Source organism: Ambystoma mexicanum, chromosome 6q (assembly GCF_040938575.1).
Source record: "Ambystoma mexicanum isolate Mex_15411 chromosome 6q, UKY_AmexF1_1, whole genome shotgun sequence".
NCBI lineage: Eukaryota > Metazoa > Chordata > Amphibia > Caudata > Ambystomatidae > Ambystoma > Ambystoma mexicanum.
Window position 1 is genome coordinate 82,591,800 of NC_090937.1, and position 27,993 is coordinate 82,619,792.

Genomic DNA, 27,993 nt, shown 5'->3' on the forward strand with positions numbered 1-27,993 from the left:
AAGGATTTCTCTTTATTTCTACTGGCCTAAGATGGGGTCTAATGTAGATAAATTCTATAGGAGCTGTCACACTTGTCAGACATCTGGCAAGAGTGGAGCCAAGAATGTGGCACCTTTGGTGCCTCTCCCAGTGGCGGGAGTCCCTTTTGAGAGGGTAGGAATCGACATTGTTGGTTCCTTAGACCCTCCAACAGCTTCAGGCAACCAATTTATATTGGTTGTGGTAGACCATGCTACCCGGTATCCTAAAGCCATACCTATGAGGACTGTTACCGCTCAGGCCCTACTTGGTATTTTTACCAGAGTAGGTTTTTCTAAGGAGGTTATCTCTGACAGGGGATCCAACTTTATGTCCCACAACATGCAAGCCATGTGGAAAAACTGTGGAGTGACCTACAAGTTCTCAACAGCCTACCATCCCCAGACCAATGGGTTGGTGGAGAGGTTTAACAGAACTATTTAGAGCACGATCGGTGCTTTAGAAGAACCCCTTAGAAGAAAGTGGGACCTTTGAATGCCATGCCTTCTTTGCTTATAGAGAAGTCCCTCAGGAAGGGGTTGAATTCAGTCCCTTTGAGCTTCTCCCTGGTCATCCTGTTAATGTCCATTGACCCTAATCAAGTAGGGGATGGAGAGTGCTCCTTCCCACAAGGCAGTGAGAGTCACTATGTGTTAGGCTGACGCACATGATGACAGAAGCATCTGATAACTTGAAAGCAGGTCAGGCTCTGGTGAAGCATTGGCATGACCAGAAGGCCAACAAGGTTGTTTACTCAAGACCAGCTAGTTCTTGTTATGGTGCCTACAAGGCAGAGGGCCTGGCAGGACAAATGGATTGGACCCTTCAAGGTTGTGGGAAAACTTGAGAGGTCAATTATTTGGTGCACTTAGGCAATCCTACGCAGGCCCCCAGCGTCTTTCACACCAACTGCCTAAAGGGCTAGGTCTCGAGACCAGAACCGGGAGCTTTGCTTCTAGCCTCTGCTCTGCTAGAGTGAGCCTCTACCTGACCTCCTCAGAGGACAACCTTTAGATGGAAAGATAGGAGTTAATCTTTCTTCTTCTGATCTGACACTGGAACAACAGGGGGAGCGCAAAGCTCTGTTACATCATTTTGCCCCTTTGTTCTCACTTTCACCAGGCTTGACCCCTTGGGGCCAGCATGAGATTCTCACTGATGACTGTTTACCTGTTAAAAGCAGAGATTACAGGATGTCAGACCATGTAATAACCCACATAAAGGACGGGGTCTACATGATGCTTGATCTCGAGGTAATAGAGCCATCTACAAGCCCATGGTCTAGTCCAGTTATGCTAGTACCAAAGGCAGGATTTAAGGAGTTGATTCTGTGTGGACTATAGAGCCCTTAATGCAGTCACCACGACTGATGCCCATCCTTTACTTAGGACAGATGAGCTGGTGGACAAACTTGGTTCAGCTAAGTACCTCAGTACATTTGACCTAACCTCAGACTATTGGCAAATAGCTCTGACTGACCATGCCAAGTAGAAAACTGCATTTTCAACCCCGGGGGGCCTCTACCAGTTTAAGGTTATGCCTTTTGGACTAAAGAATGCACCTGCTACATTCCAAAGGATGGTGGATCATGTTCTGAATGGGATGGAGGACTTCTGCATGGCATACTTGGATGACATTGCAGTGTTCAGCCCTGCTTGAAAGAACATATTGACCACACCTCTAGTCACATCTAGATACGATTATGAATGTTAGCGTGTGCCACTCTTAGATGGAATTCTGAACTTTAGCCTGTGTTGCATCTAGATAGAAATATGAATGTTGGTATGCGCCACACTTAGATGGAATCGTGATCATTAGCCTGCCTCACATCTAGATAGGATATTGAAGATTAGCAAGTGCCACACTCAGATGGAATAGTGAATGATAGTAAGCATCACACCGAGACATGATTGCAAGGACAGCAATGCTAATTAACCGATCCACTAACCATATAACCCCTCTGCATATACCTCTCAAACTCTTAACCAAACGCAACCACAAGCCTACAACACAACCATCTGCAAAAACTTCACTACACTACAACAAAACACACATAGACTCGCACAACAGCACACGACAACTACCGACCATAAAACATCCCAAGCCCAGCCAACAGACCCACCGGTCTGAGGCTGCCAACAGCACATGACTGCTCTCTTGCACTTTTCCAGCTTATTCCCACTAACTCACTCCCCTCTCCCTCCTTTCCCTTTTTCAGAGCCGACAGAGCACCCGGGGACCACAACACTTAGGATATGTATTGCAGGCTCTTGAGCAGGCCAATCTGACCATAAAGGCAAGTAAATGTCAAATTGGTCAGAGTAAAGTGGTCTACCTTGGACATGAGGTTGGGGGAGTGGGTGAAATAAGGCCTTTGCCTAGCAAAGTACAAGCTGTACAAGACTGGGCCACCCCTACTACTCAAACCCAAGTGACAGCCTTTCTAGGTCTCACAGGTTACTATAGGAACTTCATTGAGAACTATGGGACCATAGCTTCTCCCTTGAATGTGATTTCCTCACCCACATTCCCCAAGAAGGTCAGGTGGAATGAAGAGTGCACTAAGGCATTTAAAGGACTTAAGCCCTTTGTCAAGCTCCAGTTTTAACATTTCCTGACTACAACCAATTCTTTATTGTACAGACAGATGCTTCCAATACAGGTATAGGTGCAGCTCTGAGTCTGCCGGATGAGAAAGGCAGGGAACACCCATTCTCCAGCATTGGATTTTTCATGGATTCACATGCTTAGAATATTCCCCGTCGACAGACTGGGAACAACCGAGGGCTCCCAGTCTGTCGACGGGGAATATTCTAAGCATTTGAATCCATGAAAGATACCAATGCTGGAGAAATGGAGTTACAGGTAAGAAACTAATTCCCACCTGCTTCAGTAGGAAACTGAAGAAACCTGAGACACCGTGGGCAACCATAGAAAGTGAATGTTTGCCATTGTGTGGTATTTGAAGAAGTTTAGACCATACTTTTATGGGTCTACTTTTGTGATTCAAACAGACCACCAGTCCTTGAGATGCTTAATGCAGATGAAGGGGAAAATCCTAAATTGTTAAAATGGTCAATCAGCCTACAGGGGTTTGATTTTAACATGGTCTCTCCAGAAAGTATGACCGACTGGAGTAAGGAGATTCTTCCAGGGGTGGATCAAATCCTCCTGTCCCTTAGTCTGGGGGGACGAGTGTTAGGGAGAATTCTCAGAAATGTTACATTATGTTACTTTGCATTTATATAGCACCTTATTTACCATTGGTATGGTCTAAAGGCGCTGGTAGGTTGAACGCCCTTGGGAACCGAAGTTCAAGTCAGTAGAGAGAGTCAAAGGTGTGCGTGTGCGCGCACCGGATATGTGTGCAGCTGATGTGGCATTTTTGTAATAGCTGCTTCTTAGCGGTAGGTGTGGTGGTTGAGAGATCAAGAGTATGTGTTCGTTCTGGCAGGATTCATCCAGAACGATTGTGACTGCGTTAGGCCTGAGGAGAACGCCTAGCTTTGGGGGGGGGGGGTGTAACCAGCAGAGTTTAGAGTGATGGGGAGTATGAGGCAGATGTTGGTATGAGAACAGCTATAACGAATGGTGTCATAGTATCTCTGTGTTCTAGTTGAATGGTGGTGTAAAGAAGAGAGTAAGCGTGGTGATGTGAAATGGTGGGTTACAAGCTCTTTCAAACGTTCCCTGCAGTCCAAACCGCTCTATGCACTCCAGTCCGCTCCACGCACTTGAAATCGTTCCATGCATTCGAATCCGTTCCGTGTATTTCCAAGTTGTTTTATGCACTCCATCCACGTATTTCACCCGTACCATCCACATACTTCCCGTACCGTTCACGTATTACACCAGTACCTTCTACATACTTCATCCGTACCTTCTACATACTTCATCCGTACCTTCTACAAATGTGTTAATTCCCTCTACCTTAGAGACCCCCAGCAACTTTGCTGGATTTTGAGGACTTGATTTTTTTAACCTGGAGAGAGTGAGACCCTTCCCACTCTCTCATGTATTTTAATGTGATTTCTGGGCTTTGTTTCATCTTTTGGTTGTGGAGTCTGACAAACTCCATAGGCATCATCTTTTCATTGTCACACAGCACCTTCAGTGCAGTGGCACAGGACCCAAAGGTTTAAATAACTTCTCCAGGGTAAACTGTTTCCCAGAGCAGTAAACTGAAATTCACTTTACTTACATGTGTAACATTGTAGACCAAGCACACACCATCTTACAATAGGGTGCTGGAGGGGTTACCTAGTATCCCATTTGTCTAGCTTCTCATGTAACATTTTTCATGTTGCCCTTTTCTCACTGAATGGCTTGTGGCAGTGGTTTCGTTTTAACCACCACAGTGTGCATTTACTGCAGGCTGCGTTCGCAGCTGCGGTAAAGCACCCAAGGGTGCCATTTTTGTCAAAATGGCCCTGGTCTCTCTTTTTTTGCCATTTCTTTGTGGAATGGTCCTTCTTGAGATTTACTCTGCGCGCCAAACCAGGTGTGGTCCCATTGTTCGATTTGCCTTTGGCGGGATTCACAAGTGAAGCCCGCCTCTGGGCTCCAGGGTGTCTGTGGTAGGCACTAAGTGAGGGAGGTGCCTGAAACTCCCTGTGCTAAGTCTCCTCGGAGACCCAAATGTACTCTGTAGTGATTGGCTGGGTGACTGACAGCTAGGCTGGAATGAATGGGCGAGAACTGAATAAACGCGAGGCTTTTGGCTTGGAAGGCAGAGTCGACCATTAGACGAAGGAAACAACGAACTTGAAGAGGACGCCTACTGCAACTCCTGGACCGTTGGTTTGCCTATTGAAGCCCTGCTGCTGTGTTGAAACTCCAAATTCGTATCGACAGAGAAGCCGCTGCAAGGACGACTTTTCCCATTCAGTTGGTGGGACCAATGAACTCCAAAGTAAGCCACATGGACATCCTTCTCGGAGCTGGTTGCATTTCCGCAGAGCTGCAGCTGGAAACCGTATAGCCAGGGAGAGGAACACCAGATTGTGTGCATTGCTTTTGAGCTATCCAAGAGCTCCAGGAAGATCCTCCGGACTCCCAGGAAGCAGGACTGACCGAGCCTGAGCCCACTCAACAGATTGCGGGACCCCAGAAGCAAGGAAAGTCCATCTTGACAACCATGAACCACGTTGTTGCTATTTGCGGTAGTCACATGGAACTAAAACACTGAAGTTCCACTTGTTGGAAAGATTGCCGGTTGTGAGTGGTGACTGTCCCATTGCAGTGCAGGAGTGCCCAGAAATCCTCCCTCTTGTCCCCACGACTGAGGCCCAGGAACAGAGAGATCTGCAGAGTTGCACAGGATCGGAAGTCATCTGCTGCACTTTTTCTTCAATACAAAGGAACTACCCTCTTGTTGTAGAGTTGCTTTACCTGCAAAGAAGTACTTCAGCTCAGAAGGACATTTGCCTATTGACTTTGGCTAAGCCTTTTTCACTGAATGACTCTTCTTGGAGGACCTGAAAGTATTTGCCTGCTTAAGAATATTTGTGGTCTCTTGTATGTTCTAAATAACCTATTCCTTTTACCAAATTCAACAGTATTTTAAATGCAAACAGTAAGATATTAATGTCCCCAGCACCCTAGCTATTGAATTCACCTGATGGGGTTGTGTCTGTGGGCCATCCCAAAAGGATCTGCACTGATTTTAGACTATTAAGAGTGTGTTTTGAAGTGTATTTGTTTATTCAGGAAACCTTGAGTGTAAGAGTTTATTTAAATACTTGTCACTGTGAATCTCTGTGTAACTCCCCTACAGCTCACATTGACCCCTCTTGAGATAAGCCTGACTGCTCAACACTCTACCAAATCTGTATAGTACAAGCTTCTACCAAAGGTTGGGTTTCCTATACCTGTAGTCAGAGTTGTGTGTAGTGCACCCAAAGGGTACTGCATGCAAACTTTGCCTAACACAATCCTTAATCACTCCCTCACATCAGGATCTTCCCCCAAAGCCCTAACAACATCCTACACCAAACCCATTCTCAAAAAAATCAACTCTTGACCCACTCCTCCCCCAAAACTACTGACCTATCTCCAATACGCGCTTCATCGCCAAACTGATTGATCGTGCTGCCTACAAACAACTTGGCCAATTTGCCGAAGCCAACAACCTCCTCGATCCAGCGCAATCAGGTTTCAGACCACTAAGGGGAAGAAAATCTTCACTAGTCTTAATCTGGGACGACCTAAAAAGATCTGACGCAGACAGCTGCGCAGTTCTCATCCTGCTAGACCTCTCTGCAGCCTTCAATACTATCAATCACTCGATTCTATTAGTTAGATTACATACACTAGGAATCAAAAGCACAGCCCTCCTTTAGCTCTAACCCGTCGCACTTCATCCTTTATCTCTAACCGGTCGCAAATCATGTACCTCGACCAGTTCACATCATATCACGTCCAGTTTGTAAAGTAGTCCGCCAAGAGGCGTCCACGTCGCCCCTAATCTTCAACTTCTACATACAACCCATTCCCGCAATCATTCGCTCATACAACCTCACTTGCTACAGCTATGCAGATGGCACCCAGATCATCCTCAAAATCCCAATCTCCGAAGGCTCTGGCAGCCCGGACCCGTCATCGTGCCTCTCTGACATTGACCACTGGATGATGACCAATCACCTCATCCTCAACCCTAGGAAAACCAAAATCCTAGTCTGTGGGAAAACAGCTCATCACCCAGCCAATCCCGTGGCCCGATTCACTAGGACAAGCACCGGCACCCTCTGATGTGGTTAAAAACCTTGGATTCAAATTTGACTTGGATTTATCCCTCACCCAACACACCACCAGCATATCCAAAACCTTTTTCTTCCATCTACGTATCCTCAGGCGGATTTTCCCCTACCGCACCTATCCACACCGGTTCTCGCCTATCAATTCCGCCTAGACTATGCACACTGCCTCTACTTAGGAGCCCCGGCATCCCAACTAAGGAAACTCCAAAGAATCCAAAATGCAGCAGCATGCCTGCCCATTAACCTGCTTGACACACCACCTTCAAAGCCATGTTTTTCACCCATTGCGCAATCCACAACACCGGCCCTAAATTCCTCCAAGACAAAATTGTCCCCTACCAACCTTCCAGGTACCTCCGATCTCGCACTGCATTTCGCCTAGTGATCCCACCCACAGCTCCAGAAGGCTTGGTGGTTCCCCCTTTGCCGTCCAAGCACCAATCTGGAATTCCCTTCCCTTACACATCCACAACACTGAAAACCCCCTGAAATTCAGGAAGGCGCTTAAAACCTGGCTCTTCCCAATACTCTTCTAATCCACTGCACCCTGTGAATACACCACTAATAAACTCCCCTGCCTCAATCACAACTCGGGGGCTAGCAGTTCTCACAGCGGTTTCGCCTGAAACACCACCACATATTGCTCACCACCACTGTCAACCAACTAGTAATCCAGGTAAGCTAGCAGCTTTCGTTGTGGCATACCTGATCCACTTTGAACCCACCCACAACACGCCAGCCTGACGAGCACTCCAGGTAAGCCAGCAGCTCTCACTGTGGCACACTCGCAACATTCTCATCTGCGCCCCCGCCTGCGGGTCCTCGTGAGATGACTAACAATAGAACTAGCCCAGGGTAGCACATGCCCATCACTAAGTAAACATTTCCACTGTTAACCTCCATTGCTCATTCAGGGAAGCTGTCAACTCGAGCAACCCCCCATTACAAATATATTTCCAAATCTAGGTACGACAAACCATTGATGACTGGCATACTACGCAAACCTACCGTACTATAGGCTGAAACCTACAACTCTGAGAAACCTAGGCCACCGCGCCCCCACATCCCTACCACCATGCAGGATTCTCAAATTTAGGTTAAGCATTCTCCTTTTGTTTATTCAATGACGAGGCTGCCTGCTTTGAAACCTAGGCCTCCCGCCCACTGGAAAGGGTTCTCAATTATAGGTGCAGACTCCATCTTTATATACTATATGATGAAACCTACCGCATTGTGACACTAAACTGGATTCTCAAATCTAGGCGTAGCCTCCGTCTTTGTTTACCATATGCTTAAACCTACTGCACTGTGAAACATAGTCCTTTCTCCCACTATACAGGACTCTCAAACCTAGATGTTGCCTCCATCTTTGTTCAATATACACTGGGTACCGGCTACAGTATGAAACCTAGGTCCATTGTTATAGGACTCTGTTATAGACCTGGACAAATATTGCCCCAGCTGAGCAAAAGCCTACAGTACGTATATATTCTCACACCACTAGTGTGGACGCAGGCACTGCCAAGCATCCATGCACGATAGAACACGGCTACAGCTAAGCACATCGGTCTAGTTCGCACATAGCCGTCCAGACCGAAACACCTCACGCACCTCTGCCACTAGCATGCAGCGACCTCCACCCAAAAGGAACCCGGTATAGCTTGCTTCACATAGTCTCTCTGAATAATAGCAGTCTATATCTAACCCTCAACAGCACCCACCCATGTGTCTGACACCTCTTGGGCTGCTTAGTCGAGGCTTGCCAGCCACCCAAGTCTTAAAATGGCAATATGCACACATGCATCTCCTAAGCGAAACTCCCTAGAATTTCCAACCACTCCGACTACGGTCACCAAGGGTGTTCCAACCAAGACAAAAAAAGTGCATTGATGCCACACAAGTGGGGAAAGAGCGTTTTATAAATAACCCAATACAATACTCCACATAGGATGGGCTGATCTCTCGAAAGGAAAAGCTAATAAGGATAAAAAGTGTCCCTCTAATCTTGAGAACAGCTGTTCTCGAGGGGAAATAACACAATATAAAAAGGAGAGCCCAAAGGGCTCACAGCAACACTGCACAAAAGGTGCTATGTGCTGCAAATGTGAAACAGATGCCTTCAAAAAGTATGGAGGAAAGCAAAACTCCATAAAACAAAGTAATAAAAACACAATGAACAGGGTTCCTATGGTCAGAGCAAAAAGGATGAATGGGGGGGGGGGCGTGGGGAGACTCCCCTCATTCAGGAGAACAAAAAGGTCAAGATGTCCAGCAAAAAGTGCTGAGGGTCTCACCGAGGGGATTTGGCATAAAAATTGAAAATCTCCCCAACAAGCGGATGAAGGATAATGTGCTTGGGCATGTTACTTCAGAAAGGTCCATGATTAGACTATTCTGCTCCACTGATTGGTTGAGCTTTGCTATTGTGACATTAGTTCAATATGTAAAGACCTCCATGGGCAATGCATTGTTTACCCAGTAAAGCCAATTCCGTGTAGGTCTTCTGCGATTTGTGCTTTCGTCACCTAGTCTGTTAGCATTATTCAGTCTCTGCTCCATGATGTAGTTACTTGGGACTTCTGGGGTTTGACCTTCACCTTACCATCTTTGCTTTTAAATGTTGGTAAAGAAAACGTCTATCACTAAACCGTATAATGAATGCGTTATTACTTGGTAAGTAACTTGTTCTTAATAGGCATCACAAAGCTTTTGGAAGTTCACCTGCTTTTATAGAATGGATATGGCGTTATTTGACAGCAGAGTGAAGTGTGTTAGAAGTTGTTCCTAAGACCCTTGATTAATTTGAAAGGAGGCTGTAGCACTCTGGGTGTGCGCACAGCATAGTAGTTGAAAGACTCACAAATTGTTTTTCGTAATCTGTACATCTAGGTACAGGGGGGCCACAGCAGGCAACATGAAGATTTCCATTTCAGCAGCTCACAGTATGCAAAACAGGTATATCAATGTAGCCCTATGATTACACGATAACTGGTTCTGAATATTAAATTAATGTTCAATATAATCTGTCAGTTCTTTGCTCTATAACAGTGTTTACCTTACATTTTTGAGCACCTGTCTTTAGTTCTCCTGTCATGTCCCTGTTAACCCTTGCTCAAGTGACATTCAGGCTTGCAGGCTCTGGACCACCCGCCCCCCATACCTCCCCAGAGTGTGCTGAACGCAACTTTAAAAGATGTCTTTACCACATCGTATTCCCTCCCCAGTCCTTTTGTCTGTTGGAGACAGTCTGGCTTTGGGCAGCTGTGCTTTTCTGCTCCATGTCTACCTATCTCACTGGGTCCACTTATCAGTTTTATCCTTCTTTAATGTTTTCTGCTTATGCCAAAGGTTCTTGGCTCGAGCCTTGCACTCCCAATGTTAATTCCCATCAGGTTTCTGTTCAAGGGTACTGCGTTTGAGCTATTCTCACATCCTCCAGCAAAATGTCAGGAATTCATCACCTGTTAATACTTGTTCTGTCACTTCCCCCAGCATGTTACTTTTCATACACCACCTACTTGGTGGGGTCAGTGAGTCCAAGAATAGATGCAACTGGTGTCTTTTAAAGCCAACCAAACCAGCTCATGTGCCAAATTGCCACTACTGGCTCGTATGGCGCGGTGCCCATCAGGACTACCTGTGTCACTATGGAAGTGTTTCACCGGTGGATAGACCACAGTATCCCTGGGGCTAAATTACCTGGAACATCAGGTGTTCTCTGGACCCACCTCAACATTCCATTCAGCCTTATGGTGAAACAGGATCCCATAACAGTTAATTTGCCTTTACGCCAGCACTGGTACAAAGACATCAGGGGGGGTTCGGGTGTTTTCCAGAGTGTTCATGCCAGTGCTGTTCTAAAGGCAAACAGGATTGTATTGGCATATTTACTTGGGTTTCCTGAACATTCCAGAATGGCTCTGGCAGAAACTATAGGCTACATTTCTGGCCAGTGTGAAAAGCTATGACCAACAACCTGACCCCGGCACAAAATGTTACCACAGTGTGGTCTAAAACGAAATCCACTGGTGTCTTGTCCACAAACCCACTAAGCAAGTAGCACACATTACTTGATGGCATAGGCAAAGGTCGTCTACAGTAACTACTTCACTTCTTCCTATGTAATTTGTAGATGCACTATTAGGTGGACTATCCCAGAGCCCTTTGTGGTCCGTAGTTCTCTTCCAAAGCTTATCAAACATGCACGTTTTAAGGTTTCCTTTTCTCACCAACTACTAGTCTTGCAATCAAGATAAACTCTTCAGAGGAGTGTGGTAGGCCAGAATGCAGGGTGACACAATTTCCCTGTAAATAACAATGTGTGCACACACAAGTATGAGAACATATTTATTTATTGAAGCTTTACATCGTGCCCCATGCAGGAAGATTAGGGTAAGACCAAAGGTGGTGGCAGTGGGAGAACTCATGAGTGTCAAGCAGTGAGAGGAGGATGGGAGGCTTCCAGTTCACAAAATAAACATACTTAAAGTGGTTGGTTATGTAGGACATTAAGTACTGCATATGTGAGGGTGAAACTAGGTTCAGTAACCACCAATCACCATATGTCATTAGAATGGGGGAAAGGAGGGAATACAATAATGTTTTACTAGCTGTTGGGATTTAAAGTCAGTACCTTTTGGGTGTAGGAATTGCAGACACCAATCTGGAGCCAACACGGTTGTCTCAACCAGAGTTTAACTTAACCACCCTTGCGATGGTAGCAAAGAGTAAGGCTAATTTAAGGAAGGAGAAGGGTTCTGTTGGGTAGTAAAGAAAACACAGTACATGTCGGACCATGTCTGGGCAAAGGAGGGAGGTTCCCTCAAGCTCTGCTCCAGCTGTGGATTGAGAAACATGTTTGTAGAGGACAAACCCCTCCAGAGCTTCTACGGTCTCCATCCGGACCACAGGGAAGCGAATTGTGAAATCTGCCTTGGTTTTTCCAAGCAATCCGTCAAGGGTCGCCACAGTAGGTTGGCAGCGTGGCTCAACGTCAAGGTCTCTACCCCATGCGGCAAGCAGGGGCATGCCTCATCCAGGACTGGCTGGTCCGAGGAGCGTGCTTCTAAGTCCTTTGAGGGCGCTCCATTCATGGGGCTCCAAGAAAAGGCCAAACACTGCAAGTTTGTTTCTGTCGGTGTCGCCGTGCAAGCGGGTCCCTTAATGAGCAGGGCACGCTCATCTTCACCGTCTGCCTCCATCTTCAGTCATTGCTCCAGCTCCTCCTCGAAGGGGAAATCGGCTAACCCAGGGAAGCTGCTGAAGAAGACCAAGGCACAGGAAAAGAAGTCCAACCTGCCCCTGAAGGCCCAGGCTGTCATCCTCGACGATGGATCTGGTGGCGACTGCCCTCTTGAAGGCAACAGGGTCTGACCCGGTATGGGAGGCCACGACCAAGCAGGTGGAGAAGACGCCGGAGAAGAGGATGTCATCCCTAAGCCCGAGACCGACCCCTCAGGATGCAAAGGAGGTGGGGGTGGGGGGCGGGTAGAAGAGGCCTCAACTGTGCTCCAGGGCAAGGATATTTGTTCCTCAGATGAGGAGGGACCTGGTGTCCCTTCACATGGTCCCGGAGGAAGTGGGGAACGACAGCAGAAATGCTGAAGGAATGTGGGGGGCAACAGCAGAGCCTACTCCCCCGACACCTCAGAGGGACGTATCGCTACATAACCTCTCGCCCCCCCTCACCCAGGTGTCGGAAATCCAGAAGAGGATGCGGACGCCGCCTCCGGCCCTGGAGACACCAGCCCAGCACCCGGCAAAGAGAATGAGACGGCACCCTACACTACCGCATCAACCTCTGTACATGAGCCCCCCCCTACGGACACAGGGATGGGCACAGAGACTACGGACACTGACGACAGCAGCGTTTCTCCGCCGCCACGGGATTCTCCCCCGGACGAAGTGGGGTTGTTCCATGCCATGGTAGCCAGAGCACCTGAGATTTCCAGCTGATGCCAGAAGAGACCAAGAAGGACGGTTTCCTTTACCAATGGCGTGAAGCCAAAAGGAAGACTTTTCTCGCAGTGCCTCTCCTGCACAACGTTTGGGACAAGGAACTGGTGTTGATGAGAAAACTGGCCTCAGCCCCGGCGAAGAGGAATAGGCTGGAGAAAAAAGTACTGGGTGCTGGAGTCTGCACCCAAGTGCCTACCTTCGCAGCCTTCTCCGGACTCGGTGGTCTCGGCAGCAGCAAGAAAGAAGTCCTCTAACCCCTCGTCTTAGCCTCAGATCCTCCAGACAATGAAGGGAATAAGTTAGATGCCATTGGTAGGAAAGTGATTACTCAGCGGCAGCGACAGTCAAGGCAGCTAACGCTTGCAATCCTGGCCAGATGCAATGGGGAGCTATGGTATAAGATCCGACGACAAGCGGGTCGAAGCGCTGGCGAACCTGCAGGAGGACGAGGTGGCATCGGACCATGCCATCACTGTGGCCCTGGACTTCGCAGACACAGGGTTCTGACAGATGGGGGAAAGCTGTCTGCCTCAGTCGTCGTGGCTGCTTGAAAGCCACTAACTTCCGTCAGGAGGTCCAGGCGAGGGTGCTGGACATGCCCTTTGACAGGGACAACCTCTTTGGGAAGGCCGCCACAGAGACAGCCAGTGCCCTGGGCATGCTTCAGCAACATCGCCCTTCCTTTCGTGCCTCAGCAGGAAAATCCGGCAGGTCTTCGAAGGGCTTTGGCAGGGATCCTCTTCGTACCGCTAGTCCTCTCAATCCACGACCCAGGAGGCCTACAGGAACCGTTCCAAGGCTTTCGGGGAGGTGGCCCTGAAGGAAGCTTGAACCAGCCAGGACGTCGGGCCCCCCACCCTTGCACCCCGGTGGGAGGCCAGCTGACTGGCTTCGTCAGCGATTGGGAAAAGACCTCCACTGACCGATGGGTGCTGGACGTTCTTGCCCACAGACACTCTGGAATTCCAACAAAGTATCTGTGGATACCGACTGTGGCTCTGCAGGAGCAGCACATCCCTCAGCTCCTGCAGGAAGTACTGGCCATAAAAAGGAAAGGGGCGAAAGAGCTGATTCCAAAGTGGCTCCGGGGCTCTGGAGAGTACTCCAGATACTGCTTGGTAAAGAAGACTGGGGGCTGGAGGCCCATTTTAGACCTGCAGCGCCTCAACAAATACCCTAAGTCACAAATTCAGGATGGTCATGTTGCAGCACTAGCTCGGCCAACTGGAGGATGGAGACCTCCTGACGTCAATGGATCTGGAGGACACTTACTTCCATGTCCCCATTCACGACAAACATTGAAAATTCCTGCACTTCGTAGTGCAGGGAAAGCACCATCAATTTAAGGCCCTCCCCTTCGGACTGAAGACGGCGCCCAGGGTGTTAATGAAGTACCTCCCACCAGTGGCAGCCAGCCTGCGTCTACAGGGGATACACATATACCTGTACCTTGATGAGTGGCTCATCTGGGCCAGTTCAAAGGTATGCCCAGAGAGGAACGTCAGGCTGCTGACGGATCTGGGGTTCTCCGTCAACTAGCCAAGTCCTGCTCGATACGATTGCAGAACGCACTGTTCATGGGGCCCAGACTCAACACAGTCTCCTGCCTGGTGGCTCCCTCGTACGAGCAGATGGCAGCCCTGCTAGGCTAAGTGCAACTGCTGTTGACACTGAAGACCGCCGCGGTGCGGACCATCAAGTCTACTCAGCATGATGCCGTTGTGCATTTACCTGATCTGAGACTGCAGGTTGTGAGCCTGTTCCGGTGATGAGAGTAATGGCTTCTGTTGAGCCTTGCTACCTCCTGTGGTTGTATAATATTTTACTGCTATGTATTCTTGATCCATGAGCATGTGAATCTATGACGGACCCCATGCTGGAGAAGATACAAGTTACTTGCCTGTAACTATTGTTCTCCATTCGCGGGTCTGGCATTGATTCGCATGTGAACCCTCCCGCCGTCCCCTCTGCGGCTCTTCTTGGTCATATTGCCACATTACGTCCTTACCAAATCTGAAGATGGCTACCAGAGGAACACGCCTCTATCAAGGTGCATTTGGCGGTTATCTCCCGCTACACCGCGTCTCCAGGACAATCTTCTCTTTGGTCTCACCGTCTCGTCAAGGAGTTCAAGGGACTGTTTTGATCTTCGACCCTGGTGCAGGCTCCTAACCCCAGCATGGGAACTCAATGTGGTACTGACTAGGCTCATGGGTGTTGCGTAAGAATTGGTGTAGTAACACTGTGTGAGACCACACACTTAACCGCTTGGTATTGGGTAACCCACCTTTTGGTATAGGTCTGTACTACACAGGTTGGTAGTGTGACTGAGCAGCCAGATTTATCTCAAGAGGGGTAAATGTGAGCTGTAGCATCGAAATCCACAAATACAAGTATCCAAATAACACTTAAACTCAAGGTTTTCTAGTAAAATAATAATTTACAGTCCGTTTTAAATGAGCATTCTTTAAAAAGGGCAATGTGCAACAACAATACACTTCAAAAATACTTTCGCAAAATCAAGGCAAAGCAAGTAGATTCTCTTTAGAGATGCTTCATACACACTTCCTACACCCTGAGGTGACTTCACTGACTAGGACAGTAATGGCATTTGTATATCACTTTGGTACTTTGTAAAATTCTGAGGGCTACAAAAAGGAAAGGAGTGAGCACTTTTAAAGCTCCCAATAAAGTCTTGATAACCTTTCCCAGCAAATATTAGTTCCAAACAATGTATCACCTATGAGGGACAGTAAGCATCAGTCAGTGGACTAGAGGAGTCTGCAGGGAGCCAGGACGGCCAAAGTCAATTTGGAACAAAGTCTATGGAGCTGAGGCACTTCTTAAATGGCAAAAGTTCTTGCACAAAGTTAGAGAGTTGTTGTAGAGAATCACTGTTGGCTACAAGCTGCTACAGACAGTCAGAACAGTATCTTAGGTTAGAAGAAGAGGATCCAGCTGCCTTCCGTCTTGGTTGCAGTGTTGCAGATCCTGTGTTCCTGGTCCTCAAGTCGTGAGGACAAGAGGGAGGACGTCTGGAGGACTCTTCGGAGGTCGCCGGCAGCTACAGGCTCTTTTCAGTTCAGCAGCTCTTTGCGGTAAACAGCACCACCTTGCATCTTGGACACTGGTTGGGCTTCCTTCACTCCTTGAATCCAGAACACTGGTGAGGTGACTCGAGCTTGGGTCGTCCTGCTTTCTGGAGGGTCCTCGGTATCTTCCTGGAGCTTTTGGCCAGCTTACAGACATTGCACTTGATTACGGATTTCTCGACCCCTGGCACTCGGTTCCAGCAGCAGCAGCAGCAAAGTAGTACAGCCAGGTGGGGAAGGTCTTCTCTGGGTTAGTTGGTCCCACTAACCCAAGGGAAGAAATTGTCCTTTACGGAGCTTCTCTTGTCGCTTAGGAATAGGAGTTTCAGCAGCAGGGCTTCCCCGGGCAGTTCAACGGTCCAGGAGGATGCAGCAAGCTTCTCTTCATGATTCCTTTGTCGGATGTTTCTTCCAGTGGTCGACTTTCTTCAGTACAAGAAGCTTGGCATTTTATGCAGGTTTCTCCCATTCATGCACAGCCTAGCTGTCACTCACACAGCAGAGGGTGGCTGTCCTACAAGGACAGCCAGCAAATCAGGACTGGGTGCATTCAGGTTACTGATGGGAGTTTCGGGCACTTCCCTCACTTCATGCCCTGCCGGACACTGGAGCCAGAGGCGGGTTTCAGTACTGAAGCCCGCCAAAGGCAAAACCAACAAATGGTTTAAACCTGGTTTTGTGCACAGAGTAAAACTCAGAACTCACAAACAAGAAATGGCGAAAAAAGTCGACTGGGGCCATTTTGACACACTGGTCACCATGTGCTATACTGCAGCGGAGGATTCAGCCGGCAGTAGAAAATCACAATGGTAGGAAAATTAAGCTACTGCCACCAGCCATTTAAAGTAGTGAGGGTAGCATAACACTTATTACATGAGCAAGTAGGAAAAGGACCCACATAGGAAAAAGGTTAGTAAAGTAAATTTCACTTTACTATTCTTGGGAACTGTAGTTCACCCAAGAAAAAGTATTTTAATCTTAGGAGAAATCTAAAGTATTTCTCTGTGACACTGCACTGAAGGTTCTGTGCGTCACCATACAAACAGTAGATGCCTATGGAGTTTGTCAGACTCCAAAAACAAAGGAAACACCTAATCCAAATCAGATCAAAATACATGATTGGCGACCTCAACGCAAATTGCTTCGAAGAAAATAAAGTAACTCAAAGTGACACAAATCAAAAAAACGATCAAAAACGCAAACGTGGGAAAGTATGGAATGAAGAAATGGAAGCAAGGAGATTGCACAGATTAAATGGCAATACGAAGGGAGATATACCGCCAGCAAAGACCTGGTCAAATGGCAATGTGAGCAATACACTTGACTACATGTTTGTGTGCGAACGATTATTAGCAAAAACTCAAAGCTTCAGGACATCACCTTCAAATTACAGCGATCATGAACCAATCATAGCTGAATTTTCACATTGGGAAACTCGAATAAAGCAAATATGGGATGTAAAAATAGAGCTAGAACATGGCCTAAACCGCTTAAGGTTGAAAAAAAGTGACTTTGATACTGTACTAGAAAATCTAGAAAAGTGGCAATCTAAAGAAAAAATGTCTGTAGAATACAACACATCATTACAGATATTTAGACAAAGCTCTGGAAAATATACAAAATCAAGAGTCAAAAAATTACATGTATATGATCCAGTAGTAGTGATACAAAAGAGACTACTAAGAAAAGATCTACGTGCATTAAAAAATGGAAAGAACAAAGGTATGAAAGAAATGTTTCAAAAAAGAAAACAAAAATACAAAAACTGGCAGAAAGCCCATAAATCACAATTGTTACAAGATGCAGAAGTCATGCAGAAAGCAATGTCTAACGCAAATAGTAGGACATTATGGGACCTGCTAAATGACAATCATCAGCAGCGCTCACGAACCCAATATCCGAAAATGTTTGGATAGAGCACTTTGCAAAATTGTTCAATGAGATAGAAACATCGGCTATGGAAAAGAACACTAAAGAAGAAAAAACATGTCCCTGGGAAATTCAGTTAGATAAAGTCCTTAATTATGGGAGCAAGCTCTTCAAGAGCCCCAGGGCCAGATGGCTTATCGAACGGAGTGTTAAAAGAAGACCCAGAAAAATGGCCAATTTTCTGCGAAAGACTTCAAGAGAATTGTGACGCAGGGTCAAATACCAAAATTATGGAAGTCGGCTATCATCGTCCCAATTTTCAAAAAAGGTAACAGGATGGACCCCAAAAATTATCGACCAATTGCCCCACTAGATTGTGTTGGGAAAATCTTTGCCACTCTCTTGCTAAAACAACTGAAAACATGGATCAAGGATTCAAATACATATGACAAAAGACAATCAGGCTTTGTTGAAAATGTGGGGTGTAATTTAAATCTCCTGATTCTAGGATTGATGAAAAGAAGACCCTATACAAACAAACAAAAACTGTATATAGCCAGCATTGATTTACGGCAAGCATTTGATAGCGTGAAAAGCCGTCTTTGGGAAAAACTGGCCTCTAAATGTTGCCCTACAGATCTCTTGAAAGCCATCAAAGAACTGTACGCCAAAACCTCAATAAGAGTTAAATTAGATCAAGGCGGCAATCTATCCAAGGATATAAAAACAACAAAAGGCCTTAAACAAGGATGCCCGTTAGCAGCTACTTTGTTCTGCTTTTACATCGAAGACTTGCAATACTGCCTCAAACAGCAGGACTTTTCCACCTAGACTAAACTACAGACTGGTCAACCATCTGCTTTATGCTGACGACCTGATCATTTTAGATCACACACAAATTGGTCTACAAAGAGCTCTATATCAGGTTGAAAAATATATAGAAAACAATGATCTAGAAATAAATACAGATAAAACCGAAATATTAATAAAATGAAGAATGGAAAGTTAACGAATCCTGGATAAAATCATGTGATGAAATGAGATATCTGGGAATACAAGTAAGTGGAATAAAAAATAAAGAGCCCTTGAAAAGGATGCTAAAGATAAAAACAAAACGGCTAAAAGCCCAAGCTAACATCATCAACAAAAGATATGGTAAATGTTCCCTTCGACCAGTGATAACATTCTACAGGCTTAAAGTAATTCCAACGTTGATATACCGAGCAGAAACTTCTATGAATATCCCAGAGAAGTTTTGGACCACTTTAGGTGGTCACTTTTGGAAAAACATCTTACCGATACCGAACGCAACTCCAATGACGGTAATTCGACACGAACTGGGCTTAACATCGCTATATATACACATCCGCTACAATAAACTGATGTTGTATAGAAAAATGAGTAATCTGGTGCCTCCCCAATTTGAAATATTTGGCAAATCCAATAACTACGAAGAAAAAGTAGTAGAAGACTGGAAAAGAGAAAATGAACAAACTCTGACAGAATTTGCCCTCAAAACCCAAACATTAGCAGAAAATCCAACAGCTGTAAAAAGAGCTCTTTGGGCTGAGGACTGGTCGAACACTGAAATGGAAAGAGCTCTGTCAAAAACCCATACACTCCTGAAATCCAATTGTGGGGTGATGACTATCATACCAGACTATTTGAGAAAGTTCCGAAATTCCAAACAAAGAGATCTGTTATTACGCTTCAGATTGAATACCTTGCAAAACAAAACAACAAAGGCAAGATACACTAAAGAAAAAATATGCACAAAGTGCTGATTGTGCAAAAGAAGTGAAGAATCATTAAATCACTTAGTGTTATTCTGCACTAAACTGAGAGACCTGCAAAATTTGTACCTAACTAGTAATATCACTGACTTATGTCGCCTAGATGCGGAGAAATGGTGGAGTATAATTTATGCTTGCCAATCTCCAAAAATAAATTTTGTAACGGTCAAACACCCTTAGAAGGCTAGACCATACCGATGAAGGAAACACATCGTAAATAGTGAATTGAATGGTCAAAAGGATGCGTTGTGTTAGTGTTTAATGTTCATCTTTTACTGTGAATCTTTAATCCAAATTTTTATCTTTATTACTTTTTTGAAAAACAAAACTTATTTTAAGTATCCCGCTCGAATGTGAACGGTTTTTTAGATTTAGTTTAGCCTATTCTGGACTTTCTAGTTTTTTTCTACTTTTGACCGCTGCTTTGTACTTGTTCGATATTGATTTTGTTATGACAGATCTCTTTGTGAAATGAAATGCTTTGCTGATTGTGAAAGGTTTGTAATAAACCAAATACACTTAATAAAAAAAAAATACATGATTGAGGAAAAAGGTCTCACTCACTCCAGGGTAGAAACGAAATAGTCCTAAAGTCCAGCAAAAGAGCCTGGGGGTCTCCAAGGTTGATGGGAATTAGCACAAAATTAGAATTCTCCCTAACAGAGTCCGCTCCAAGGTTTTCGGTGGAGGTGGCCAGCACCGTCGTCAACCCCAAGGTGGAACGCAGGTGCCGAAGCAGGACTGAACTGGCCAGGACATCGGGCCTGCACCCTGGTGGGAGGCCGGCTGATGGGGATTCGTCAACAAGTGGGACAAGATCTCCAACGACAGATGGGTGCTGGATGCTCTCGCCCACGGACATACCCTTTAGTTTCAGCAAAAGTGTAGGCGGATTTTACTGGTGGCCCGGCAAGAGCAGCCCGTTCCGCAGCTCCTGCTAGAGGTGTGGGCCATGCTAAAGAAAGAGGCGATGGAGCTAGGTCCAAAACTTCTCCAGCTCTCCGGGGTCTACTCCAGATACTTCATACTGGACCTGCGGAGTCTCAAGTTCATAAAGTCCCAAAAAATTCAGGATGGTCACGTTGCAGCACGCGCTAGGACAACTGGAGGAAGGAGACTTCTTGATGTTGCTGGATATGGAGGACGCCGACTTCCATGTCCCCATTCACAGGAAACATCGAAGTTTCCTGTGCTGCGTAGTGCAGGGAAGACGCTACCAATTCAAGGCCCTCCCTTTTTGCCTAAAGTCGTCGCCCACGGTATTCACGAAGTGCCTGGCAACATTGACAGCCCATCTACACGCGTACCTGTATCTCGACGATAGGCTCATCCGGGCCTAGTCAAGAGAAGTGGCCGTCGAACACACAGAGAAGACCGGGCAGTTACTGATGGGGCTGGGGTTCTCCATCAATTATCCAAAGTCCTGCTTGACGCTGTCACAGCTCTAATCCTGGGAACCAGGCTCAACACGGTCGCCTGTCTAGCGTCGCCCTCAGAGGACCGGGTAGCGGCCATGGTGCAGACCAATAAGTAGCTGCTCGGCATGAGGTTGTTGTGTATCTCCCCGATTCGAGGCTGCGGATGCGTCCTCCAAGAGTTCCTAGATGCCCGCTGGATACAAGTGTTGGGAAGCTTCGCGGACTAGATCGCACTCGACACAGAGTACTGTCGAGCAATAAAATGGTGGTGTGTACACTCCAACATCACCCTGGGCACAGGGTTCCAACACCCCCCCCCCCACACACACACACCCTTACCAGAAGACAGTCACCACAGATGCTTCCCTGGGGGGAGGGCTGGGGAGCCCACACCAGACGTCTGCACGGCCAGAGGCCTGTGCCTGCCAGAGGAGAAGGATCTCCACAACAATATCCTGGAGCTGCAGGCTGTGTTCTGGGCCCTCAAGTCTTTCCTTCCATCCCTGAAGGACAAGGTGATGAGGATCTTCATGGACACCACCACCATAATGTAGTACATCAGGAAGCCAGGGGGCACTCAGTCCTCAGCGCTCTCCAGAGAGGGGCAGGCTTTGTGGCGTTGGGCCGTCGACCAAGAGATGTTCCTCATCCCCTTTCACCTGTCGGGAATCGAGAACACTGTTGCCAACTCCCTCAGCAAGGAGTTGTGCTCCTGGCACGAATGGGAACTTCGGCAGGACCAGTTGGACAGTATCTTCATCAAGTGGGGCAGGCCCCAGATCGATCTGTTGGCGACGGCGGTGAACTTCACATGCCTGAAATTTGCCAGCAGGTTCCGCCAGCCAAGGAGCATGGGGTACTTGTTCTCCTTCTAGTGGGACGGCCTGTTCCTGTATGCGTTCCCTCTGCTGCCTTTCCTACTGCAAGTCATCAATCAACTCGCACAGTGCCGATGCAGGATGGTACTTGTCGCCCTGGCGTGGCAAAGGCAGATTTGGTACCCGGATCTTCTCAGGCTGTCTGCGTCAGCTGCAGGTAGATGTGAATCTGCTCACGAGAGGAGGAGGCGCAATACTGCACCCCAAACCAGGATCGCTGAACCTGAGGGCTTGGTTCATGAAGCCCTAGAGTTTGGAGGTTATGATTTGCCAGTGGACTGCAGGAAGGTCCTTGCCAAGGCCACGGTGTCATCGACTCTTAACTGCTACGTTCAGAAGTGGAAGCGCCTCGCAACGTGGTGCCGGTCGCAGAACATCAACCCTCTGAGGGTCACGACCCTGCGGATTCTTCCTTACTTGTTGTCCTTGTCAAAGGCAGGACTGGCACACGCCTCCATCAAGGTGCATCTGCCGACTATCTCCCGCTACACCAGGTTTCTGGGACGATCTTCTCTGTGGTCCCACCGTCTCGTCAAGGAGTTCCTCAAAAGACTGTTTCGATCTTTCCTGCCCTGGCATGGGAACTTAGCGTGGTGCTGACGAGGTCTCATGGTAGCCCCCTTCGAGCCCATGCATCAGGCCCCTCTCAAGTTCCTCTCGTGGAAAACTGCTTTCCTTGTGCCTATCACCTCTGCCAGAACGGTGGGTGAGATCAAGACCTTATCCTTCAAGCAGCCATATCAGACTTTTCACGAATCGAGTGTGGTGCTGCGGATGTTGCCCTCCTTCATGCCAAAGGTTGTCGGAATTCCATCTCAACAAGCCTTTGGTGTTACCTGTGTTTTTTCCCAAATCTTTGTCGCCGGCTGAAAGGACTTTGCACTTGCTGGACTTTGCTCGTGCTCAGAAGTTTTATGTGGCACGCACAAAGAGTTTTCAGAAGGCATCTCAACTGTTTGTGAATTTGGGTCCTGTGAGCCATGGGAAGGCCTTGTCCAATTCTTCCATCTCAAGGTGGCTCTCCTGCTGCATCACGTATGGTTGTCGGTTGGTGAACAGACCACTGCCCGGCCGTCCGAGAGCCCATTCCACCAGAGCGATTGCTGCAACGATGCTGTTCCTGTCTGGTGTGGCCCTGTTGGACATCTGCAGGGCTGCTATGTGGAGGTCCACGCACACCTCCACGAGATTCTTCTGCATCAACGGGGATTCCAGAGAGGAGTCCAGGCTCGGCCAAGCAGTGCTATGCAACCTGTTCGCTTGAAGGTGAGCCTGTTCCGGAGGTAAGAGTATTTGCTTCTGTTGAACATTGCCACCTCCCTTGGGTGTGTAATGTTGTACTGCTATGTAATCTTTATTCATGAGCATTGGAATTCGTGCCAGACCCCATGCTGGGGAAGGAACAAGTTACTTACCTGTAACTATAGTTCTCCAGCATGGGTTTGGCATGGATTCACATGCAAACCCTCCCTCCTATCCTTCTGCGGCTCTTCTTGGTCATACTGCCCCTTTACGTGCTTACAAATCTGAAGATGACTGCCAGAGGAGGGGCTTAGGGAGAGGGCAAACATTTGCTGGGGGCAGTATGACCCAGAGCTCAGTGATTGGTTTAGAGGAGAAATACAGTTTGTAAGTGAAACAGTACCAATGTTTCCTGCCTGACAGGGAACATTCATGAGCATGTGAATTCATGCCAGACCCATGCTTGAGAACAATAGCTACAGGTAAGTAACTGGTTCCTTAAATTGTGATTGAAAGAATATTTAGAAGGATTTCTGCCAGCAGGCTTATAAAATTGCAGAGCTGTGATATCCCATTGGGTGGGCGAAATATTAGTCCCGGGGCCCTTTCCTAGCACACAGTCCCGCACTGATGGCAAACCCTGCAAACGGAAGGACAAATCATGTGTTCTTTCAATCCAAACTGTTGGCTCGTTGCACAGGTATCAAAGGTCCAGCGATTACTGCTGTAAACGTATTGTTAGCAACTACGCCTTATTTTTAGGCAATATTTGATTTGTTGGGATGTTAGCATTTGCATCAGAATAGTGACGCAAGAGGAAACAGGAGATGTGTTAAGGGAGAGTTCAAGCTGATTTACTGTTAAAGCTAACTGTGAAGTCTCACACAATTGTGTAAAATGTTAGATGCCTTAAACGCCACATTTGCACAGAAAGTGACTCAAGTAAGTTGAGTTTATCCATGAGGTCAAACATGGTTTTGCATTCTGGGACTTGTAGTTTTCTTTTCAGGGTGGTGTAAAATACTCCTACAGGGGAGGTTGCTTTGGGTGATTTTTGGACATAAACAAGACCATTGTGGTTCTTGAAACCCAAAACAAATATTTGTACTAATTAGAGTTTGGATGTTTGTGGCAAACTTCTTAAATTGCTGGCATATTCTGGCTTCACTGCTTAACCAAAGTATGTGATCCTAGGAAAATCATTTGACCCAACCACACCAGTGCTGACAAGAACAGAAATGTCCATTTTATCCATGGGCAGTGTCAGTGGCCTAGATGGGCATTACATTGACAACTGTTGGCAGCAAATTGTGCACTCACTACTTCCCGCAATGCCATGGAGTCACAAAATGCACCTGTGAGCCATATGTTCCGAGAAGAGATTTCAATCCCTTGGATGTTTTGTTGGCATTAAGTGGTGTCTGGGACGGCATGCTCTCTTTAGAACATTTTTATCTTTTAATCTGACTTGCAATCAGCCACACCACAAATGGATGATTACCTGATAACTTGCTGGGCCCATTTCTGTCTCGCAGATGAGCATTTTCTGGCGCTAGTAACTGGTTTGTGCAGCAACAGGCCCTCACTGACGCGGGCAGACCAAGAGACTGAATTCTTGGCATCTACTGTGGTTTTTTGGTGCTGCAGAATGAGAACTAATTATGTCCCCAAGTTGTTGCGCCCAGTTTGTCACAAACTCTTTGTAGCTGCTGTCTTCATCTAGAACTGTTGACACTGTGATGCAATCTACTGATGCATGGACCTTTAATGTTTAATGTAAGCTCTCTCAAAAAGAACAGATGCACACCAAGCATGTCTCAAGACACATCATGGTCCTATGTTCCTTTTAAAATGTCTCTCCCAATTTTAAACCGAGCAGTAAAGTTTCTTGTAACGGTTTATGCCAAACACTAGCTAAATGTAACTTGATGATAAAATAAAAATTGCACACACTTTATTGATGTCTTGTTAACAACATGAAGGACACAGCAATGTGCAATACTGACTGCATGACCCAGCTGCTCAGAGCCCCGAACTGAAATGTTGTTAGAGCTTTCTGTTATCATATCTATTTGTTTGTCCGTTCATGCAGCGAACCTTTACATTTGTACAGTGAACTAATGTATTACTTCAGTGGTACACATAAATGCTATATTCCTGCTAATTTTATGTCTTGGCTTACAACTAACATCTGGTGACGTTTAAAATATTAGGACAAAATTGCTAATCAAATAAGTTTGTTTGCTAATGAAAACAATTTTGATAAGCAAATTCTGCTAATCAATTTTTGAAAACAAATGTATGCCCTGAAGTAGGATAGTATAATTTTTGTGAACAGTTAGATCTATTTATTGATTTTCCCCAATGCTTTGAAAAAGATTTTCTGTAAAGAACCTTTTTTTGAGGAATCATGCTTAATGTGACTGTTTTCTTTTAAAGCATGACTACGATATGAGAGTGGATGACTTCCTACGACGCACGCAAGCTGTTGTAAGTGGCAGAAGAAGCCGACCGCGGGAGAGAGAACGTGAGCGTGAACGTGAGCGTCCCAGAGAGAACAGGAGAGAAAGAGAACGGGACAGAGGACGTGACCGTGATAGAGATCGAGAAAGAGAACGAGAAAGGGTTAGAGACAGAGACAGAGATCGAGACAGAGACAGAGGAAGATACAGAAGATAAAGACTTTAATGCACTGGTTACAAGTGTACAGCTTTTATCTGTGCGTGTTTACAAAGTAGCACATTATTTTGGAGCTGTCTACCTTAAAGAAATACTTGTTTAGGAAAGTGTTTTTGGACCCATTGTTCCATGCGCATGCAGCGTACCATGAAGTAGAAAATCTGCCGGCCAAAAAAGAAAATAAGACTATGTTGACCTACGTTGACGTTCTTGTTGGGGGTGGAATGGAAAACCGAGGTCGCTATTTGACATTCTCAGTATAGTTAATCTATTTAATGTTTTCATCGTGTTTTTCCCCACTTTCCAGAAGGTAGTAACTGTCATAGGTTGCTTTGATATTTTCTTACATTTAGTTGCACACGGTTCATTCAAATAATGCTGCTATTGAGTATGCAAATATTGAGATATGATTGTTTGACTGTACGGCAGTGTTGTAGCAGCCTGTTCTTGGGATTTGTTAATATATTTTTTTTTTAATCCTGTGTAAAGTTATGGGATTGTTTTTCAGTCAACCATGATGAAAGCAATATTAACGAGACTTGATATCTAATTTTTAACTTTTTTTTAAAAAGAAAAGCAAGTTCTTTCGTTTTTCAGCATTTTGATCAATGCTATTAAGCTTTCCTCTTCAAAATGTACTCCTTGTTTCACAATGTGCACTGTCTGCGTGGCAGGTGATATTACCATGTTATACACTGCTACTTTTTGTAAAAAAATAAATTGTTAAAATATTGACGGTTCTTTATTTAATGCTATATTTTGATTGTATTAAAAAGTGCTTATGTCATAGTTTACTTTTATATCAACGCTTGTGTATATATTTATATTTAAATCTGAAGGCACTACTAATGCCAAACAGTAGACTTGTGAACTAGATTCCCCAACTAAGTCTACCGAACGCAGTTGTTCCACAAACTCCTTACATTAGTGGAGAGCTTGAGGTTTGTTAGGACAGTTTTTCTCTTTTTTTTTTTTTTAACTTTTGTTCATTGGCATACAGATTAAGACAGGCATAGCACAAATTACATAGCAATGATCTGACAACATAACCGCACTTTTGGCAACACACCATAGTTGAAATGAACATCTCGAATTGATGACAGGTGATGTCTCAGAGGGGCGACCATAAGCACAAAAAAAGGAAAAGAAAAACCAATAGGGAAATTTAGACTTCACACGGCATGTCGGGCTGTACTGGTAGGGGGGTTGAACTCAATTCCACTTCGTCTCTATTGTTTAAGTAGCTACAGAATTCCAGCCAAACATTTTTGGGTCGTGATGTTGAAGGCAGGGTTCCAATGTATTCTTCTTCGCACATTTGTGTCCAGGTAAGGGCTTTCAGCCACATCATAAAAGTGGGGGTATTGCGGCGCTTCCAGCATTGCAAAATACATCTTTTGGCCACAATGACACTTACATTCAAGAATTTTGACATTTTCCTTACAGACTCACCCTCCCAAGCGCCAAACAATAGGGCAAGTGGCTCCATATTCACCGGGGAACCAACTATCTGTCTGTCACAGCCACCCAAAACGTGTTGAGAGCGGGGCAAGACCAGAACATGTGTATATGATCTGCTTCACAGGATTTGCATTTAGGGCACACAGGGGTCGGGGTACCTGTAAATGACGCCACTCTGTACGGTGTATAATAGAGCCTCTTGAGGAGCTTAAATTGTATGCAGCGGAATCTAGCGCTCTGGGAAACCCTGCGCGTGTGTGCACACATTGTGCCCCAAAGATCGTCTGTGATTTCCGTTCCAAGTTCCCTAGCCCAAGCTTCGCGTGGTTTGAGAGACTTATCCGCATTTTTATTCAGCTGCATTTTGTACAGATTGGATATTATACCTCTGGCGCCCCCAGAATTTGCTATATATTGTATTTAAGGAGAGCCTGGGGGTTCAATTGGGTATGAGGGCCACATAGCCCGTATTGCAGCTCAAAGCCTGTAATACTGCAGCATCTCAAGCGGAGAGTTGGAGTGTTCCGGGCGCCATGTTTGAGGGGTGATAAATACACCATCAGGGAATAGGTCAGCCAGGGCCCAATAGCCCAAATTTTCCCAGTAGTGTACGAGATGTTGGTCGTGTGGGGGGGGGGGGGGGGAGTCCGGGAAACTGCCACAGGGAAGCCATTTATAGTATGGGTGTTGTTCCTGGTCAGAGCCTAGGATGCTTCTCCAAGCCCTGAACATGGCGGCCACCGGGTCTGCCTGAGCGTCTGTTTGGAATGTGCGGTGCAATAGCAGGGTCATATTAGTCCCCCCTCCCACCAGTTTCTCAAGTTTT

At 46.3% G+C, this 27,993-nt stretch overlaps 1 protein-coding gene across 7 annotated transcripts in view; it reads left to right on the plus strand.

The window, feature by feature from the left end:
- The window catches only part of YTHDC1 (YTH N6-methyladenosine RNA binding protein C1), a 286,099-nt gene extending 259,660 nt beyond the window's left edge, over nucleotides 1–26,439 (plus strand). For 3 of the 7 annotated variants that reach the window (XM_069630504.1, XM_069630505.1, XM_069630507.1), the window contains 2 exons: nucleotides 9,667–9,732; nucleotides 25,467–26,439. In XM_069630504.1, coding sequence (XP_069486605.1) covers nucleotides 9,667–9,732; nucleotides 25,467–25,706 — 306 coding nt within the window. In that variant the 3' untranslated portion in view covers nucleotides 25,707–26,439. The remainder of the gene's footprint in view (nucleotides 1–9,666; nucleotides 9,733–25,466) is intronic. The other 4 variants (XM_069630508.1, XM_069630503.1, XM_069630506.1 and 1 more) reach the window with 2 other exon arrangements.
- The last annotated feature ends 1,554 nt before the right edge of the window (nucleotides 26,440–27,993 follow it).